This window comes from Martes martes (assembly GCF_963455335.1).
Source record: "Martes martes genome assembly, chromosome: 10".
Classification (NCBI taxonomy): domain Eukaryota; kingdom Metazoa; phylum Chordata; class Mammalia; order Carnivora; family Mustelidae; genus Martes; species Martes martes.
Genome location: NC_137898.1, coordinates 5675885 through 5698109, shown reverse-complemented (window position 1 = coordinate 5698109; position 22225 = coordinate 5675885). Strand labels below are relative to the sequence as shown.

At 37.4% G+C, this 22225-nt stretch overlaps 1 protein-coding gene across 1 annotated transcript in view; it reads left to right on the top strand.

The window, feature by feature from the left end:
- TOP6BL (TOP6B like initiator of meiotic double strand breaks) overlaps positions 1 to 22225 on the top strand; it is a 110100-nt gene that overhangs the window by 41207 nt on the left and 46668 nt on the right. The window contains exon 4 of the mRNA XM_080815379.1: positions 21368 to 21477. Coding sequence (XP_080671505.1) covers positions 21368 to 21477 — 110 coding nt within the window. The remainder of the gene's footprint in view (positions 1 to 21367; positions 21478 to 22225) is intronic.

Sequence of the window (22225 nt, the reverse complement as noted above, 5' to 3'; positions counted from 1 at the left end):
AGTTGATCTGTGTGTGTCTGTTTTTGTGTCCATACCATACTATTTTGATTACTACAGCTTTGTAATATAACTTGAAGTCTGTAATTGTGATATCTCAAGTTTTGTTTTTCTTCTTCAAGATTGCTTTGGCTATTCAGGAGTCTTTCATGGGTCCATACCAATTTTAAGATTATTTGTTCTAGTTGTGTGCAAAATGCCTATGGTATTTTGATAGACATTGCATTAAATCTGTGGATTTTTTTTTCATAGAATGGATATTTTAACAATGTTCTTTCAATCCATGAGCATGGACTTTCTTTCCATTTATGTCATCTTCCATTTCTTTGATCAGTGTTTTATAGTTTCCAGAGTATATATAGGCCTTCTTGGTGAAGTTTCTTCCTATGTTTTATTATTTTTGGTGTAACTGTAAATGGGACTGTTTTGTTAATTTCTCCTTCTACTACTTCATTATTACTGTATAGAAATGCAATGGATTTTTCTATGTTGATTTTGTATCCTGTGACTTTATTGAATTCATTGATCAGTTCTAGTAGTTTTTTGGTAAAGTCTTTAGGGTTTTCTATATATAGTATCATATCATCTGCAAATAGTGAAAGTTTTACTTCTTCCTTACCAATTTGGATGTCTTTTATTTCTTCTTGTCTGATCGTTGTGGTTAGGACTTTAAGTATTATGTTGAATAAAAGTGGTGAGAACAGACATCCTTTTCTTGTTCCTAATCTTAGGGGAAAGCTTCAGTTTTTTCTTTTTCTTTTCTTTTCTTTTTTGCCATTGAGTATGATGTTAGCTGTAGGTTTTTCATATATGGCCTTTATTATGTTAAGGTACGTTCCATCTAAACCCACCTTGTTGAGGGTTTTTATCATGAATCGATGTTATACTTCATCATATGCTTTTTCTGCATCTATTGAAATGATTGTTTAGTTTTTGTTCTTTCTCTTGTTTAAGTGATGTATCACATTGATTGATTTGTGAATACTGAACTATTACATGCCAGGAATAAATTCCACTTGATCGTGGTGAATGATTTTTTTTAATGTATTGGGTTTGGTTTGCTAATATTTTGTTGAGAATTTTGCATCAAAGTTCATCAAAGATATGGCCTGTAGTTCTCTTTTTTTGTAGTGTCTTTATCTGGTTTTGGTATCAAGATAATGCTGGCTTCATAGAATGAATTTGAAAGCTTTCCTTCCTCTTCTATTTTTTTTTTTGAATAGTTGAAGAAGAATAGATATTAACTCTTCTTTAAATGTTTGGTAGAAGGGCATTTGGGTGGCTCAGTTAGTTAAGAGTCTGCCTTTGGCTCATGTTATGATCCCAGGGTCCTGGGATCAAGCCCCAAATCAGCCTCCTTGCTCAGTGGGGATTCTGCTTCTCTGTCTCCCTCTGCCTCTTCCCCCTACTCATGCTCTGTCTCTCAAATAAATAAATAAAATCTTTTAAAAAATAAATATTTGGTAGAATTCACCTGTGAAGCCATCTGGTCCTGGACATATTTTTTTGGGGAGTTTGTGGATTACTGATTCAATGTCATTGCTAGCAATCAGCCTGTCAAATTTTCTATTTCTTCCTGATTTGTTTTTGGGAGGTTATGTTTCTAGGAATTTATCCATTTCTTCTAAGTTGTCCAATTTGTTGGCATATAATTTTTCATCATATTCTCTTATCCTTTGTATTTCTGTGTGTTGGTTATTTCTCCTCTTTCATTTCTGATTTTGTGTGAGTCTTCTCTCTCCTTTTTTGGGGGGAGGGTCTGGCTAAAGTCTTTTTTTTTTAAAGATTTATTTGCTTATCTGACAGAGAGAGAGAAAGAGCGAACACAAGTAGAAGGAGTGGCAAGCAGAAGGAAAGGGAGAAACAGGCTCCCTGCTGAGCAGAGACCCTGACCTGGGGCTCAATCCCAGGACCCTGGGATCATGATCCGAGCTGAAGGCAGACACTTAACTGACTGAGCTACACATGCATGGCTTTTTTTTGTTTTTTAAAGATTTTACTTGTTTGAGAGCGAGAGAGCACATACGAGCAGAGGGAGAGGGAGAAGCAAGGAGCCCAATGTGGGGCTTGATCCCAAGACTCTGGGATTATGACCTGAGCTGAAAGCAGTTGCTTAACCGACTGAGTCACCCAAGTCTGGCTAAAGTCTTACCAACTTTCTTGATCTTTTCAAAAAGCCAACTCCTGGTTTCATAGATCTTCTCTCTCTCTCTCTCTCTCTTTTTTAGTTTCTCTTTCATTTATTTCTGCTCTAATCTTTATTACTTCCTTCCTTCTACTGGTTTTGGGTTTTGCTTGTGCTTTTCTATTTCCTTTAGGTATAAGGTTACGTTGTTCATTTGAGATTTTTCTTGCTTCTTGAATAGGCCTGTGTTGCTATAAACTTCCCTCTTAAAACAGCTTTTGCTGGATTCCAAAGACTTTGGATTGTTGTTTTCATTTTCATTTGTCTCCATGTATTTTTTAATTTCTTCTTTGATTTCTTGGTTGACTCATTGTTTAGTAGCATGTTATTCAACCTCCATGTATTTGTGTTCTTTCCAGATTTTTTCTTGTGGTTGATTTCTAGTTGTGTAGCATTGTGATCAGAGAAGGTGCATGGTATGACTTCAGTCTTCCTGAATTTGTTGCAATTCATTTTGTGGCCTCACATGTCATCTGTTCTGGAGAATGTTCCATGTGCATTTGAAAACAATATGTATTCTGTTCTTTTAGGGTAGAATGTTTTGAATATTTCTGTTAGATCCATCTAGTCCAATATGTCATTCAGAGCCACTGTTGATTTTCTGTTTGGATGATCTGTGCATAGATATAAATATAAGTGTGGTGTTAAAGTCCCTTACTATTACTGTAATACTATAGATTACTTCTTTTATGCTTGTTATGAGCTGTTTTGTGTAAACACCTCTCGTGTTGGGTGCATAAATATTGACAGTTCTTACATATTTTTGTTGGATTGTTCCCTTTATGGTTATGTGGTGTCCTCCTTTGTCTCTTGTTGCAGTCTTTTGTCTAAAGTCTATTTTGTCTGATACAAGTAGTAGTACCCTGGCTTTGTTTTCACTTCCATTTGCGTGATAACTATTTTTCCATCATTGCACTTTCAATCTGCCTATGTCTTTAGATCTGAAATGAGTCTCTTATAGGCAGCATAGAATGGGTCTTGCTTTTTTATCCATTCTGTCACCCTATGTCTTTTTTTTTTTTTTTTGGTATTTTATTTATTTATTATTTGGGGGGTGGTAGGGACAGAGGAGGAGAGAGAGAATCTCAAGCAGGCTCCATACTCAGCATAGAGACCGACATGGGGCTTGATCCCAGGACCCCAAGATTATGACCTGAGCCAAAATCAAGAGCCAGACACTTAACTGACTGAGCCACCCAGGCACACCACCCTATGTCTTTCTTTTGATTGGAGCATTTAGTCCATTTATATTCAAAATGGTTATTGATAGATATGTATTTATTGCCAATTTATTCCTTCTTTTATGGTTGTTTTTGTAGTTCTTCTCTGTTACCTTCTTCTCTTGCTTCTTTTCTCACAGTTTGCTCATTTTCTTTAGTGATATTCTTTGATTCCTTTCTTTTTTATTGTATATCTGTTACCAGTTTTTGATTTGTGGTTACCGTTAGATTTATATATAACATCTTACACATATAGCAGTCTATATTAGGTTGGTGGTTACTTAAGTTTGAACCCATTCTAAAAGCACTACATTTTTACTCCTTTCTTCCCCTGCTATGCATTTGGGTATATGGTGTCACATCCTTATATTTTGTGAATCTCTTGACTGGTTCTTATACATTGTTCATTTTACTTTGGTGCTTCCTACTTTTCTTATTCCTGCTTATGATCTTTCCATTCAGAGTTGCCTTTAACATTTTTTGTAGGGCTGGTTTAATGGTGACAAATTCCTTTAACCTTTGTTTGTCTGGGAAACTCTATCTCCTTCTATTCTGAATGATAGTCTTGCTAGATAGAGTATTAGTTGCAGGTGTTTTTTTTTTTTTTCTTTTAGCACTTTGAATGTATCATGCCACTGTCTTCTGGTCTAAAAAGTTTCTGCTGAAAAATCAGCTGATAGCCTTATGGGTTTTCCCTTGTGTGTAACTGTTTTGTTGCTTTTAAAGTTCTTAACCATTACTTTTTGCCATTTTATTTATTATATGTCTTAGTGTGAACTTCCTTGGGTTGATTTTGTTGGGGAGGGTCGCTATACCTTCTGGATCTGGATTTCTGTTTCCTTCCCCAGATTCGGGAAGTTTTCAGCCATCATTTCTTCAGACTAGTTTTCTGCCCCCTTTCTCTCTCTTCTCTTTCTGGGACCCCTGTAATGCAAATGTTATACTTGATAGTGTTGCAGAGTTCTCTTAAGTCCATTTTTATTTATTATTATTTTTCTCTCTCCTGTTCCTTTTGATCACTTTCCATTACTCTTCCTCCAGGTCACTGATGCATTCTTCTACTTTGTATAGTCTGCTATTTATTCCCTCTAGAATATTTTTAATCTCAGTTATTGAGTTCTTTGCCTCTGACTGGTTCTTTTTTTTGTTTTCTTTCTCTTTGCTGAGGGTCTCCCTGAAGTCCTCCACTCTTTTCTCAAATCCACTGATTATCTTTAAGACCATTATTTTAAATTCTCTATCAGGTGTATTACTTACCTCCATTTTATTTAGCTCTTTTGCTGTGATTTTGTCCTGTTCTTTAATTTGGGACATATTCTTATGTCTCCTCATTTTGTCTAACTCTCTGTGTCGGTTTCTATGTGTTGGGGAAGTCACCTATGCCTCCCGCTCTTGAAATTAGTGGCCTTATAAAGAAGAGGTCCTGTAGTGCCCTGTAGTGCAATGTCCTCTGTTCACCAGAACCTGGCATTTCAGGGGTGTCTCCCATATGTGTTGCATGTGCCCTGCTGAGCTGCCTTTGCCTTCATTCCAGTCTTCAATGGCTCTCTTTGCCAGTAGTGGGCAGTGTTTTGTCCCTGTGTTAGTGGGCCAGGCTGGGGCTACCTTGGGTTTGAGCTTAGTCTGACCAGTCATTTGTCAGAGCTGTGGTAGCCCCAAACTGTAAGGCACTTTCCCTGTATTGTCCTGAGAAGTTTTTGTTGGTGGGTGGGGCCTGCAGTCAGACCAGATGTCTACTCACTGCTAGGGCTGCAGTCAGACTGGTGTGTGTGGTTATCTTCCCCTCTCCTCAGGGGAGGAGTCACTTTGGAGTTGTGCAGGCCTCTCCACGGACTGCTTACACACTCCCAGGGTTGTGGCACCACTCTGGATGGGCTCCTGCCAAGGATGTGTTGTTGAAGGGAGTGTGTCCACAAGAGAATACAGGGGCAGGGCCCATGGTGCCAGCAAGGTCTGCCTGTCTGCTGTGAGGAGACCTGCAGCCACTGTGGAAAACTCCTGCCAAGGCCAGGATGGAGGGGGACACTACAGCAGGAGAAACCTAGGGGTGAGGCATGCTATTAGCAAGCTAGGTGGAAAGTGTTTGCTCTGTGCTGGTTCTTGCAGGAGTCTCTGTATTTAGGCTGGGAGCCAGGGAAATGGTGCCTGCCAGCTCTTTTATTCCTTTTTTTTTTTTTTAAGGTTTTGCTTATTTTAGAGAGAGTGAGAGTATGAGCAGAGGGAGGGACAGAGGGAGAGAGAGAGGGAGAAGCAGACTCCCGCTGAGCAGGGAGCTCGGTGGAGGGCTCAATCCCAGGATCCTGAGATTATGACCTGAGCCGAAATCAGACATTTAACCTACTGAGCCACTCACGGCCCCACCTCTCCCCACCACCCCTGCCACCCCAGCTCTTTTCTTCTTGGAGAAGTCTCAAGTGTTTTTCAAACTGTGGTTTCAATGCTGTATTGCAGCAGGGCTGTTTGTTGTGCTGTCTCTTTAAGGATGGGAATTCAGTTTCCTATCCCTTCCAGCTCTTCCAGAGCTCAGCTGCTGATTTTTAAAGTTCCAGGCATTAGGCTCTACAGATTGTAAGAACTTGTGAAGTTAGGCCCCTCTGGTTTTCAAAGCCAAATGTCATGGGGACTTGTTATCCTAGTGCAGGTCAGCTGTGCCTGGGGTGCCTGGTGTAGGGTCTTTTCTCCCCTCTCTATGCCTTGGTGTCCCTCCCTCCCATGGACAGTCCTCTAGGTTATTTTGGCTCTTGACCTTTTCTGCCCTTCCTACCCTCTTCTCTACATTTAGCTGTCTGTGCTACCAGTGTTTGGGTCATTTTCTGGGTTATTTACACTGATGTGGGTGTTATCTAGGTGTATCTGCAGGACAGGGTAAGCTTAGGATCCTCCTACTCTGTCCTCTTCCCCAGAAGTCTCCAAAGGTTATTAGTTTTTTAAAAACAAGGAAAATAAAGGGGCATCTGGGTGACTCAGTTGAGCATCCAACTCTTGATCTCACCTCAGGTCTTGATCTCAAGGTCATGAGTTTAAGCCCCATGTTGGGCTCCATGCTGGGTGTGGAGCCTACTTAAAAAAACAAATAAGGGGCATCTGGATGGCTCATTCAATTAAGCATCACACTCTTGATTTCTGCTCAGGTCATGATTGAGATTGAGCCCTGTGTCTGGCTCTGCACCCAGCAGGGAGTCTGCTTGAGATTTTCTCTCTCTCTCTGTCCATCCCCTCGCCCACACTCTCTCAAAAAATAAATAAGCAAAATCTTTAAAACAAACAAAACAACAACAAAAAACAGGGAAAATATATGTAAATGGAAATGAGCTAAGATAATTAAAACAAATTTGAAAAAGAAGAACATTACTGGAGGGCTTAGCCTACCCTGTGAAGTACTTTCTATGAAGCTACAGTAATTAAGACAGTGTTGAATTGGCATAAAGACAACAGTGGGGAAGAATAGAGTCCAGAAATAGGCCCATACTTCTACAGTTACTTGATTTTTTTTTATAAAAGCAGTAAAACAATCCAGTGAGAAAAGTTTTTTAATTGAGGTATAATTGATGTATAACATTATTTAGTTTCAGGTATACAACATAATGATTTGACATTTGTATACATTGTGAAATGATCACTACAGTGAGTCTAGTTAACATCCATCACCATATATAGATGCAAACTTTTTTCTCATGATGGTAACTTTTAAGATCTATTCTTTTAGCAACTTTCAAATGTGCAGTACAGTATTATTAACTGTAGTCACCATGGTGAACATCACATTCTCTTAACTTCTTTATTTTATGACTGGAAGTTTGTATCTTTTGACTCCTGTACCCCCACCCCCTACCCAGGAACTACCAGTCTGTTCTCTGTATCTATAAGCTAATGTTTTTCTTTTTTTCTTTAAGATTTTATTTATTTGTTTGAGAGAGACAGCACAAGCAGGGGGATGGGAGGGGAAGAGGGAGAGGGAGAAGCGGACTCCCCACTGAGCAGGGAGCCCGACATGATCCCTGAGATCATGTCCTGACCCAAAGGCAGATGATTAATCTACTGAGCCACGCAGGTGCCTCTCATTTTTTTCTTTAAGATTCCACATATAAGTGAGATCATATGATAGTTGTCTTTCTTTGTCTGACTTCACTTAGCATAATGCCCTTATTCATCTGTGTTGTCACTAAGAGCAAGATTTCATTTTTCTAAAGGTTCAGTAATATTCCTGTGTGTATGTGTATGCGTGCGTGTGTGCCGTATTTTCTTTATCCATTTGTCTACTAGTGGAGACTTAGGTTGTTTCCATGTCTTGGCTATTGTAAATAATGCTGCAATAACATGTGTTGCATATATCTTTTCAAATCAGTGTTTTTGTTGTCTTTATGTAAATACCCAAAAGTGGAGTTGCTGGATCATATGGTAGTTTTAATGTTAATTTTCTGAGGAATCTTCATACTGTTTTTCTTAGTGGTTGCACCAATTTAAATTCTCACCAGTAGTGCACAAGGGTTCACTTTTCTCCACATCCTCGCCAACACTTTATTAATTCTTATCTTTTTGGTAATAGCAGTTCTGACAGGTGTGAGGTGATACCTCATTGTGGTTTTGATTTGCATTTCCCTGATGACTGGTGATGTTGAGCGTATTTTCATGTATGTATTGGCCATGTGTCTATCTTCTTTAGAAAAACGTCTATTCATTTCCTTTGCCCATTTTTTAATCAGATCGTTTGGGTTTTTTGCTCATATATTTGTATGAGTTCTTTATATATTACAGATATCAACTCCTTATTTAGATATATAATTTGCAGGGTTTTTTCTCACTTTCAATAAGTTGCCTTTTCATTTTTTTTGTTTTGTTTTCCTTAGCTCTGCAGATTTTAGTTTGATGTAGTCACACTTGGTTATTTTTATTTTTGTTGCCTTTGTTTTTGGTGTGAAATCCCAAAAAAATAATTACCAAGACCAGTATCAAGAAGCTTCCTGTCTGTCTTCTTCTAAGAGTTTTATGATTTCAGGTCTTAACATTCAGGTCTTTAATCCATTTGAGTTAATTTTCATGTATGGTGTAAAATAATGTTACAGTTTCATTCTTTTGCAAAGCATTCACATTTTTAATTTGAAAATAATTTTAGACTTATAGAAGAGTTGCAAAAACAGTACAAAGAATTCTTATATACTCTTCATCCAGCTTCCCCTACAATTGACACTTTAAATACCTATAGTGCAGTTATCAAAACTGAGAAATTAACATTGGTAAAATAATACTAACTAAACTACAGACTTCATTAAGACTTTACCAGTTTTTCTATTAATGTTCTTTTTCAGTTCCTGGATCCATTACAGGATTTCACTTTTCATTTTATTGTTATGTTTTATTAATCTCTTTCAGTCTGTGACAGTTTCTCAGTCTTCCTATTTTTTCATGACCTTGATACTTTTGAAGAGTATTTGTCAGGTATTTTTTTAGAATGTCTTGCAGTAAAAAAAAAAAAAAAAAGAATGTCTTGCAGTTTGAGATTGTGTGGTATTTTCTTATATTAGATTGAGGTTATGCATTGTTGGGAACAATACCACAGAGATGATGTATTCATTTCATTGTATCATATGAAGGAACTAATGATGTTGAGGTCTTTTTGTTAGTAAAATTAACCTTGGTCATTTAGTTAAGGTGTTATCTGCCAGATTTTTTCCAAGTGGAGTTACTTTTTTAAATTTTAATAAATATTTGGGGAAAATACTATGAGACTTTGCAAATATCCTGTTTTTCCTTAAATGTTTGTCTACTAATTTAGTATTCATTGGTGGATCCTGCCTGCAGCAATTATTACTGTAGTGTTATTGTGATTTCATATGCCCTTATTTCTTGTACATTTATTTATTGGAATTTATCTATAAGAAAGAGCTGTTCCTTCTTCACCTTTTGTTTATTAATCCAGTTATTTATATCTAGATGAGCTTGTGGATATTTATTTTTATTTGGGGTGTTATAATTCAGTACTATTTTCTGCTCTATTTTGAGTGTTTTCAGATGTTATAATTACTGTCTTACAATGTTAATTATTTTTGCCTTAAACCGTTAGTTGTATGTTAGGAAAAATATGAGAAGAAAAACCACATTGAGATACCACCTTACACCAGTTAGGATGGCCAAAATTAACGAGACAGTAAAGAACAAGTGTTGGAGAGGATGTGGAGAAAGGGGAACCCTCTTACACTGTTGGTGGGAATGCAAGTTGGTGCAGCCACTTTGGAAAACAGTGTGGGGATTCCTTAAGAAATTAAAAATAGAGCTACCCTATGACCCTGCAATTGCACTACTGGGTATTTACCCCAAAGATACAGATGTAGTGAACAGAAGGGCCATCTGTACCCCAATGTTCATAGCAGCAATGGCCACAGTTGCCAAACTGTGGAAAGAACCAAGATGCCTTTCGACAGACAAATGGATAAAGAAGATATGGTCCATATATACAATGGAATATTATGCCTCCATTAGAAAAGATGAATACCCAACTTTTGTATCAACATGGACAGGACTGGAAGAGATTATGCCAAGTGAAATAAGTCAAGCAGAGAGAGTTAATTATGATATGGTTTCACTTATCTGTGGATCATAAGGAATAACACAGAGGACATTGGGAGATGGAGAGGAGAAGTGAGTTGGGGAAAATTGGAGGGGGAGACAAACCATGAGAGACTGTGGACTCTGAGAAAAAAACTGAGGATTTTGGAGGGGAGGGGGGAGGGGGTTGGATGAGCCTGGTGGTGGGTATTATAGAGGGCACATATTTCATGGAGCACTGGGTGTGGTGCATAAACAATAAATTTTGGAACACTGAAAAAAATTAAAAAAAAGAAAGAGGGGCACCTGGGTGGCTCAGTTGGTTGAGCCGCTGTCTTCGGTTCAGTTCATGGTCCCAGTTTCCTGGGATCGAGTCCCGCAGGCTCTCTGCTCAGCAGGGAGCCTGCTTCCCCCCTCTTACTCTGTCTGCCTCTCTGCCTACTTGTGATCTCTCTCTCTCTGTCAAAAAATAAAATCTTTTATTAAAAAAAAGAAGAAAGAAAAATATCTTTAGTATTTACCCACTTATTTATATATGGTGTTCTTCATTTCTTCCTTCCCTCTGGGTTTTCTTCTTCAGCCTAAAGAACATCCTTTAGCGTTTCTTATAGTCAAGTCTTCTGCCAACAAGTTATTTAATCTTCTGTTTATCTTAAAATGTCTTTATCTTGGGGGTGCCTGGGTGGCTCAGGCAGTTAAGCATCTGCCTTTGGCTGTTTATGACCTTAGGGTCCTGGGATTGAACTCTGCATCAGGCTCCCTGCTCAGTGGGGCGTCTGCTTCTCCCTCTCCATCTGCCTCTCTCTCAGCTCATGCTCTCTCCCTTTCAAAGAAATAAGTAAGGGGCGCCTGGGTGGCTCAGTCGTTAAGCCTCTGCCTTCAGCTCAGGTCATGATCCTGGGGTCCTGGGATCAAGCCCCACATCAGGTTCCCTGCTCAGCAGGAAACCTGCATCTCCTTCTTCTACTCCTCCCTGCTTGTGTTCCTGCTCTCGCTATCCTCTTTCTCTGTCAAATAAATAAATAAAATTAAAAAAAAAAACAACCCACAAAGAAATAAGTAAAATCTTAAAAAAAAAAACCCTAAAAATTAAAATGTCTTTATCTTACCATTGTTTTAAAAGGATATTTCAGTGGATTTGAAATTCTAGTTTGACAGTATTTTAAAAGATGTTCCTTTGGGGCGCCTGGGTGGCTCAGTGGGTTGGGGCCTCTGCCTTTGGCTCGGGTCATGATCCCAGGGTCCTGGGATCGAGCCCCACATCGGGCTCTCTGCTTGGCGGGAAGCCTGCTTCCCCCTCTTTCTCTGCCTGCCTCTCTGCCTACTTGTGATCTCTGTCTGTGGGATGGATAAATAAAATCTTAAAAAAAAAACAAACATGTTCCATTGTCTTAGGGATTCTATTGTTTCTCAGAAGAAGTCAGCTGTAATTCATATTATAGTTCCTCTGTATGTAATATGTGCTTTTTCTCCAGCTTGTTTCAAGATTCTTTATTTTTTTTTTCTTAATCACTTTGTTCATTATGTACTTAGATGTGATTTTCTTTGCATTTATCCTACTTGGGGTTTGCTTAGCTTTTCACATCTTAATAGTTTTCATCAAATTAAAAAAATTTATCCATGATTTTTTCCGATTTTTCCTGTCCCATTCCACTTTCTTTTCCTTCTAGAACTCACATTATACATGTTATGACTGGTTGGTATTGTTCTATAGGTCTCTAAGATTCTGTTCATTTTTCTTGAGTCCCTTTTCCTCTACTGTTTAGATTGGGTAATTTTTGTTCTTTGTCTTCAATAATTTCACTGATTCTTCTTCCATATCTAATCTATTAAAACTGTCCAGAAAATTCTTTATTTCAGTTATTGAACTTTTCAGTTGTAGAATTTCCATTTGGTTCTTCTTTTACATTGTACATTTTTCTGCTGATATTTCCTATCAGTTGACTAATTTAAACTACCTTTATGCCTTTGAACATATTTATAATAGTTTGTGCTTTAAAGTCTCTCCTAAATGTAATAATTATTATAGGCTTGGTTTTTTTATGGCTTTCTTTCTTATAAGTTACTTTTTTTTCTTTGCATGTCTAGTAAATCATTATTTTATATTGGGTAATGTGTTCATATTTTATATTCAGTTTTATGTCCGAAGAGTGTTGATTTTTGTTCTAGCAGGCTAATCACCTTAACCCTGTGTTGGCTTGTTTTTGTACATTTTGTAGAGTTGGTATGTAGAAACCCAAGTCATTTTCCAAACTCTTCTTTTTTTTTTTTTAAGATTTTATTTATTTATTTGATAGACAGAGACCACAAGTAGGCAGAGAGGCGGAGAGAGAGGGGGAAGCAGGCTCCCTGCTGAGCAGAGAGCCCGATGCGGGGCTCGATCACAGGACCCTGAGATCATGACAAGAGCCTAAGGCAGAGGCTTAACCCACTGAGCCACCCAGGTGCCCCTTTCCAAACTCTTCTAACTTGATACCACACAGCCTCCAAATTATCTTTTCTGTGAATCTTGTTGAGGCTTGTTTTTTGTTTTGTTTTGTTTTTTTTTAGGGTAGATCAAGAACAGATTTCCATCTACAAAGTGGGTTTTTTTTTTTTTCCTACTAAACCCTTACTTTTTTGGCCTCTTAGTTGGATACCATCAGTTTTATCAAGGTCTCTCCTTTCTGGTTAGACCTGAAAGCCAACATTTTCTAGCACTGTTTGACCATTCTTGTTCCATTCTCAACACCATTGCAACTGTTCTCTGGGAAATTTTATATAGTTTCACTAGTACATGAATAGCCCACCTTTTGGCCAAGGACTCATGGGGAGCTCCCACACAGACTTTGAATACCCACTTCTTCATAGGTCCTTCCCTTCCAGTGCCCTGCCTTATAGAATCCAGCTACTTTGGCAATTCTGAACTCTGTTCTGTGTCTCCTCATCTTCCTAGAACCACTGTATTCTGCTTGGGTCTAGGTCCCTGCTCAGTGGACAAGAAAATTTCCATAGGCAGACATCCAGGGCAATCATAAGTTTACCTCAGGAATTTCCCTTCTGTCAGGGATAACAGTCTTGTGCTCTCTCTTATCCAGAGCCTGAAAACAACTGACTCATATGTTTTATTCAGTTTTATAGTAGCTTTTGGTGGGAGTAGCTTTTTGGTACCTGTTATTTCATCATTGCTGGATAGAGAAGTTCCATTGTATTGTTTTGATGTATATTCCCATTGCCACACAATTGAACTTTTGCTACTTCATCTTTAATGGTTGAAGAGTTACATGAAGAGATAGTTTGGTATTGTTGATGATATAATTCTTTTGTTCTTATCCCCACAGTATCTCAGCAAAAAGGTGCAAAAATGTTTAAAGATTTTGTTTATTTGAGAGAAAGAGAGAACATGAGCAGGGGGGAGGGGCAGAGGGAGAGGAAGAAGCAGACTCCCTACTGAGCAGGAAGCCCGATGTGGGGCTCCATTCCAGGACCCTGGGATCATGACCTTGGTCGAAGGCAGATGCTTAACAGCCCGAGCCACCCAGGTGCCCCCAAAAGTGCAAATTTAAAATCATTTTTGAGTGGTCATGCTGGCTTATTTAGTTTATTTAGTTCTTTCATCAAGAGCTTGTAGAACATAATGTTTAAAGCTGTTCATTCTTTAATGATAATTTGATTCTCTTAAAGTCCAGATTCAAAGTTAGTTTTTTTCTGGTCTTTGACAATAATACTTAATTATTTTCTGGCATGTAATATTGCCGATAAGAAGTCTAACTCATGTATCTGGGTGATTTCCTTCTCTTTTGTAGTGTTTAGGGTTTTCTCTTTATCTTTGTTATTCTGGGCTTCAATGTGATATATTCAGTTGTGTGATTTTTTGTGCCTTTTTTTTTTTAAGAAATTTATCATGCTTGGCATTTGGTAAATTTATTCAAACAGAACTTACATCTGTCCTTGTTATAATTCTCAGTTATTTATTATGGACCTATATTTTAAATGAAATTTTTTAGTATTTCTTTTTAAAAATCTATCTTTAATGTCCTTAGGGATATGCCTATTTGGACATTTCATATAAATGATATAATACAATATGTAAACTTTTGTGTCTAGTCTCTCTCTCTCTCTTTCTTTCTTAAGATTTATTTATTTATTTGACAAAGAGATAGAGCCAGAGAGAACAAGCTGGGGAGATGGCAAAGGGAGAAGGAGAAGCAGGCTTCTCTCTGAGCATGGAGCCCGATGTGGGGTTCGATCCCAGGACCCTGGGATCATGACCTAAGCCAAAGGCAGACACTTAACCAATTGCGCCACTTAGGCACCCTTTGTCTGAGTTCTTTCATTAAGCATAATGTTTTCCAGATTTATCCGTGTTGTAGCATGTAATAATACTTAATTTATTTTTATGGTTGAAGATATTACATATTTTGTTAATCTGTTTATTTCTGATAGACACTTGGGTTGTTTTTACCTTTGCCTACTATGAATCATGCTGCTATAAAAGAGTCAAGTAGAATGGAACTAGAGGCTAGTATGCTAAGTTAAATAAGTCAATCAGAGAAAGATAATTATCATATGATCTCACTGATATGAAGAATTTGAGAAACAAGACAGGATCATAGGAGAGGGGAAGGAAAAAATGAAACAAGATAAAACCAGAGACGGAGATAAACCGTAAGAGACTCTCAGTCTCAGGAAACAAACTGAGGGTTGCTAGAGGGAAGTGGGGTAGGAGGGATGCGATGGCTGAGTGATGGACATTGGGGAGCATATGTGCTACGGTGAATGCTATGAATTGTGTAAGACTGATGCATCACAGACCTGTACCCCTGAAACAAATAATACATTATATGTTAATTTTAAAAAAAGAAAGATTCAAGTACTACCTTCTTTTAAATGTGTTCTTTTATAGTTACTAATCTGCTTTCCATAACATTTCATTTCAAATACTGTATCTTTAATTTCTAAGATTTCTAACAGGGTTTTCCTCCCTTAAACTTTCTGTTTAATCAATGGCAGTATATTCTCTTTTGAAAATTTTTTTTATTTGAATATAGTTGACACACAGTGATACATTAGTTTTAGGTATACAGCATAGTGATTCAGCATCTGTATATGTTATGCTATGCTCAACACAAGTGTAGCTACCATCTGTCACCATACAACACTATTACAACATCATTGACTGCATTCCCGCTGTACCTCTTATTCCCATAACCTATACATTGCATAATGAGAAGCCTATAACTGTTATTCCCCATTACCCATTTTACCCATCTCCTATCCCCCCCCACCAACAACCATCAGTTTGTTCTCTGTTATTTATAGGTCTGATTCTTTTTGTTTGCTTGTTTATTCATTTGTTTTATTTTTTAGATTCCAGTTATGAGTGAAATTTATATGGTATTTGTCTTTCTCAGTCTAACTTATTTCACTTAGAGTACCATCCATGTGGTCCCAAATGAACCCAGTTTTTACAGCTCTGTAATATTCCTGTGTGTGTGTGTGTGTGTGTGTGTGTGTGTGTGTGTGTAAACCACATCTTTATTCATTTGTCTTTCAGTGGACAGTTGGGTTGCTTCCATATCTTGACCATTGTAAATAAATAATACTGCAGTAAACATAGGGGTGCATATGTCTTTTTGAATTAGTTTTTTCCTTTTTGTTTGTGTAAATACCCAGTAGTGGAATTATTGGATCATATGGTAGTTCTATTTTTAATTTTTTGAGGAAACTCCATACTGTTTTCAACAGTGGATATACCAATTTACTTTCCCACAAACAGTGCATGACAGTTCCTTTTTGTCCATTTTCCTGCCATATTAATTCTTACTTTTCATTTGAACCATTCAGAAGTATAAGGTGATATCTTATTTTGGTTTTGATTTGCATTTCCATGATGATGAGTGATGCTGAACATCTTTTCATGTGTCTCTTGGCCATCTGTATGCCTTTTTTTGGAGAAATGTCTATTCAGATCATCCGCACATTTTTAATTGGATTATTTGTGGGTTTTTGGTGGTGTTCTTTATTTTGGATATCAGCCCCTTATCAGGCATATCATTTGTACATATCTCCTTTCATTCGGTAGGTTGCCTATTTCATTTTTATTTTTTTAATTTAAATTCTAGTTAAAATAGGTTGCCTTTTGGTTCGTTGATAGTTTCCTTTTCAGATTCTTTTTGTTAATTCTGTTTCCTCATGTATAAGTTTTACTAGTTGATATGTGCCACATTTTTCATGGTATTGATCTTTGTTCGTTGGTAATTTTTAGTTAAGAGTTAATTGTCCATCATCTATTTGTTTTAAACATGTCCTCCATTGATAGGCTTCCAGTAGGAGGTTCTTTTTTGCTGAGCCCTAATCTTGCAGGATGGTGAGTGTGTGTGTGTGTGTGTGTGTGTGTGTATGTGTATGTTTAAATTTTGCTTGAGTGGCAAGATCGAAAGCTCTGGCATCTTAATAGATTATATCATTCTGAGTCTTGTTTCCACTTCTATGACATAGCTGTTAAGGCCCTCAATCTGCATCATTGATGCTGCTGCTAGCATCACTTGACTTGAACCAACTCTCTAGTAGGCAGGTGACAGATCTCTGGCCTTTGTTCATATTTTGGTTCCTTGTTTAGATCTCCTATGTGTGGCCTGTGCGGATCTTGGCCTGTGTGGATCTTGTTCTTAAACTTGTGGCTGTTGCAGTATTAGCCCCATTTTTTCCCTCTAGTCCAAGCCCCACATATGGTGTGCATCTTTGGTCCTTTCCTGCCATTGTAGATTCTTTCTCTTTTTCCTTTCTGAAAATGAGGAAAATATACCTCTCCATTTCTGGTCTATAAAGATTTCTCTCTTTTTCCCACCATGACTATGTATTTATTAAGTTTTAGACATACTTGTTTTAATAGGTGATGGGGATTAAGGAGTGCACTTGTGACAGGCACTGAGTGATGTATGGAGGTGTTGAATCACTATTGAGATTACACCTGAGATTAATATTACACTATATATTAATTAAATATACTCTAAAAACTTAAAAATATTTGTTTTATCATTTTATGTGTTCGAATAGGAAGATGCAGTTTTAACATATGCTCAACTTATCTTGAAATAGAAGTTTTATTTCAATATTAATATTAGTTTTATTTCTAATAATAAATTTTATTTATAATAATTTATAATAGTATTAGTTTTATTGTTCTGGTTTTTACATTTAACTCTAGTCACTCCATCTGGATTTTGATTTATGTGTGTGTGTGAAGTGAGGCAATTGAAATTGATTTCCCTCAAATCACTACATATTTTATTTGAATTGTTGTGAAGATTTCTGGAGTACTTAGTTACTGACAAGACTTTTCCTCAGATATCTACCTCTTTTCCCCGTTCTTCACTGTATCAGTACTTCAAAGACAAGGTAGGGTTCAGGAACAAATTTTTTCTTATTTTACAGAAAAGTAATTTAATTACAGTAAAAAAAGGGGGTCACCTAAGGTCAGAAATTTGGTCAGTGGTAAAACTGAAGATTGATACAAGTCATCTTGGTTCAGTGCCAAGTTCACTAAAGCATAACCTTGCTGCTATATTATCCCATGCTTTATGACTGAATTATATTTGAAAAACAATGGCAAAAAAATACTACCCACTGAGATTGATAGCTAGGTCCTGGTAGTGTTCATACTTTTTGAGATGGTTAAAGCTTTTTTAGATATGTAGTATGAATGCTGTAGGAGAAAGTTGTACTATTAGGATGTATTTTGTTACTAGGTTTTTAAAGTTGAATTCTTATATAGTATCAGCATTGTCAATCTCATTTACAAGGTAGAGCTTGTATAGTTCTTTATTCATCTGTAGTTCTTTATTATAATAGTACTGTAGAAGGGAAATAAGGGATAGCATTTTATAAAATGGGAGATTTGGTTTTTTTTTTTTTCCTTTATAGTATGAGTGCCAGGGTACAGAAAAGAAGAACATTGATGCAAATTTTGATGATGCAGGACCCGCTGGTGCTTTGTGGAAAGATAGTTCTAAGTCTACATATGTAAATACACCAAGTGGTTAACTTATGAATTAAATTAGCAAGAATTTGCTTTACTTTGTTAGAGACTGCCTTTACTTTGTAAAAGACTGGCACAAATCCAGTATGTTGTTAACAAACATACTTTCATCCATTTTGAGTTCATCTTTATGTATGGTGTAAGAGAATGGTCGAGTTTCATTTCTTCTCTACACAGCTGTCCAATTTTCCCAGTACCATTTATTGAAGAGACTGTCTTTTTTCCTGCTTTGTTGAAGATTATTTGACCAGAGTTGAGGGTCCATATCTGGTCTCTCTACTCTGTTCCATTGGTCTATGTGCCTGTTTTTTTTTTTTTTTTAAGATTTTATTTATTTATCCAACAGAGAGAGATCACAGGTAGGCAGAGAAGCAGGCAGAGAGAGAGAGAGGGAAGCAGGCTCCCTGCTGAGCAGAAAGCCCGATGCGGGACTCGATCCCAGGACCCTGAGACCAGGACCTGAGCCGAAGGCAGCAGCCTAACCCATTGAGCCACCCAGGCGCCACCTATGTGTCTGTTTTTGCGCCAGTATCATGCCGTCTTGGTCATCACAGTTTTGTAATACAACTTGAAATCAGGCAATGTGATGCCCCTAGTTTGTTTTTCTTTTTCAACATTTCCTTGGTGATTTGGGGTCTTTTCTGGTCCCATACAAATTTTAGGATTTTGTTCAAGTGCTTTGAAAAATGCCGATGGTGTTTTGATCGGGATGGCATTGAAAGTATAGATTGCTCTGGGTAGCATAGACATTTTAACAATGTTTATTCTTCGATCCATGAGCATGGAATATTTTTACATCTTTTTGTGTCTTCTTCACTTTCTTTCATGAGTGTTCTGTAGTTCCTCGAGTATGGATCCTTTACGTCTTTGGTTAGGTTTATTCCAAGGTATCCTATGATTTTTGATGCTATTGTAAATGGAATCAATTCTCTAATTTCCCTTTCTACAGTTTCATTGTTAGTGTATAAGAAAGCAGCTGATTCCTAGAACTCATACAACTGATTCCTAGAACTCATACAGCAACTAGAACTCATACAGCATTGATTTTGTATCCTGCCACAATATGAATTGCTGTATGAGTTCTAGTAATTTGGGGGTGGAGTCTTTGGGTTTTCCACGTAAAGCATCATGTCATCTGCGAAAAGAAAGAATTTGACTTCTTTGCCAATTTGAATACGTTTTATTTCTTTTTGTTGTCTGATTGTTGTTGCTTAGGACTTCTAGTACTATGTTGAACAATAGTGGTGAGAACGGGCATCCTTGTTGTGTTCCTGATCTCAGTGGGAAGGCTCTCAACTTTTCCCCATTGAGCATAATATTCACTGTGGGTTTTTCACAGATGGATTTTATGAAGTTGATAAATGTTCCTCTATCCCTATACTCTGAAGAGTTTTAATCAGGAAAGGATGCTGTATTTTGTCAAATGCTTTTTCTGCATTAATTGAGAGGACCATGTGGTGGTTCTCTCTTCTCTTATTAATTTGTTCTATCACATTGATTGATTTGTGAATGTTGGACCATCCTTGCATCCCAGGGATAAATCCTACCTGGTCATGGTGGATAATCTTTTTAATGTACTGTTGGATCCTATTACCTAGGATCTTGTTGAGAATCTTGACATCCATATTCATCAGGGGTATTGGTCTGAAATTCTTCATTTATGAGGGGGTCTTTGCCTGGTTTGGGGATCAAGGTAATGCTGGCTTCGTAGAAAGAGGCTGGAAGTTTTTCTTCTGTTTCTGTTTTTTGAAACAGCTTCAGGAGAATACGTATTATTTCTACTTTGACTGTTTGGTAGAATTTCCCAGGGAATCCAGCAGGTCCTTAACTCTTGTGTTTTGGGAAGTTTTTGATCACTGCTTCAATCTTGTTACTAGTTATTGGTCTATTCAGGTTGTCAGTTTCTTCCTGTTTCAGTCTTGGAAGTTTATAGGTTTCCAGGAATGCATCCATTTCTTCTAGATTGCTTAACTTATTGGCATATAGCTGTTGATAATAATTTCTGATGATTGTTTCTATTTCGTTTGTGTTAGTTGTGGTCTCTCCCCTTTCATTCATAATTTTTGTTAATTTGGGTCCTCTCTTTTTTCTTTTGGATTAGTCTGGCCAGTGGTTTATCAATCTTATTAATTCTTTCAAAGAACCAGCTTCTAGTTTCATCAATGTGTTCTACTGTATCTCTAGTTTTTAACTCATTGATCTCTGCTTTAATCTTAATTATTTCCCTTCTTGTGCATGGAGTAGGCTTAAGAAGTTGTGGTCTATATATACAATGGAGTATTACTCAGCCATCAGAAGGGATGAATTCCCAACTTTTGCTTCAACATGGATGGGACTGGAGGAGATTATGCTGAGTGAAATAAGTCAGGCAGAGAAAGTCAATTATCATATGGTTTCACTTACTTATGGAGCATAGGAATAACATGGAAGGCATTAGGAGAAGGAAAGGAAAAGTGGGGGAGGTGGGATTGGAAGAAGAGATGAGCCATGAGAGACAGTGGACTCTGAGAAACAAACTGAGGGTTTTAGAGAGGAGGGGGATGGGAGGATGGGTGAGCCTGGTGGTGGGTATTAAGGAGGGCACGTATTGCATGGAGCACTGGGTATTATATGTAAACAATGAATCTTGAAACACTTCATCAAAAACTAATGAAGTGTTGTATGGTGACTAACATAACACAATAAAAAAAATACTGTATTAGGTAAATGCTTGAGACGTCATTCTTGAATTTTTCTGCTTTCAGTTCTTAATTAGCTTACTTACTGGGTTTGAGTTTATTAAATAATGAGTTAATTTATGGGCCCAGCACGCTTCCGCTGCGCAACTCTGCTAATAATGAGTTAATTTATTAAAAAATACAAGAATATAAGCTAGAGGGGTGCCTGGGTGATTCAGTTGTTAAGTGCCTGCCTTAAGCTCAGGTCATGATCCCAGGGCCCTGGGATCAAGCCCTGCATTGAGCTCCCTGCTCATTGGGAAGCCTGCTTCTCCTTCTCCTTCTCCTTCTCCCACTGCTTGTGTTCCCTCTCTTGCTGTATCTCTCTCTGTCAAATGAATAAATAAAATCTTAAAAAAAAAAAAAGAATATAAGCTAGAGCTATCAGCTTTGAAGATTTCTGGCTTTGCACATGACCTTGTGGAAATTAACTGAAAATACAAATTGATTTAGCAAATGTGAAAAATTGAAAACATGAGATTAAATGTCTTAACCCCATAAAGTAATTCTAAGTGTTCAAGCAATTTGCTGATGCATAGCCATTTCCAGTCATATTTTGAATTCTGCAGATAATCTTTTCATCAGGGAAATGCCTTCTTGGCTCATCAGTTTAATAAACAATTCCAGAAATTCTGGTGCTTTTCCAAACTGCTTTTTCTTTTTATCGCCATTTCTTCTCACACAGAAATACAATCTCTACTGCCTGGATTCTCTGCAAAACTGAATTGGACTTCAGAGGAAGCCAGCTATTCTCAGGACATACCAGCGGTAACACCCTTCCAGATGATTTTTGAGGCAAGTTTTGTTGTGGTTCCATAAATTACTGATGTCTTAATTCTTATTTTTCTACAAATTCAGTAAAGCCTAGGTCCATCACAGTTCCAAGTTGAAATAAGGCATTAGTTCCCAAACTTCTCTGTGCAGATATTGAAACACTCGGTAGCTTCCAAAACACTGGTATTTGTGTCCCACTCCAAGAGGCTGTGATTTAACTGTTCTAGGGTGCAGTATTAGTTTGCTCATTTGGCCATTAAAAAAAAAACAACAACTACGGATTGGGTGGTTAAAAAATAGAGACTTATTTCCTCATACTTTTGGAGACTAGAAGTTTAAGATTAAAGTGGCTTGTCATTGTTTCCTCACATGGCCTTTCCTCTGTACGTGAAGAGAGAATACTCTGGTGTCTTTCTCTTCTATAAGGACACCTGTCTGATCACATTAGGGCTCCATGTTTATGACCTCACTTAACCTTAATTACGTTTTTAAGGCTCGATCTCCAACTATAGTCACATGGGGGGCTGGGCTTCAATGTGTGAATTTTGGGAGATACAATTTAGTCCATACTGATGGGGCCTGGGCTTTGGAATATTTTTGAAATCCCAGATGGGAAAAAATCCCAGATGATTCCTAATGTGCAGATAAATTTGAGAGTCACTGAAACAAGCCATTATTTGAATTTGGATCTCCTGAAAAAGAAAATAAAAATGGATTCTCAGTGCAGATGCTATTTGGATACATTTTTATTAAGTTGGCTTAAAGATCT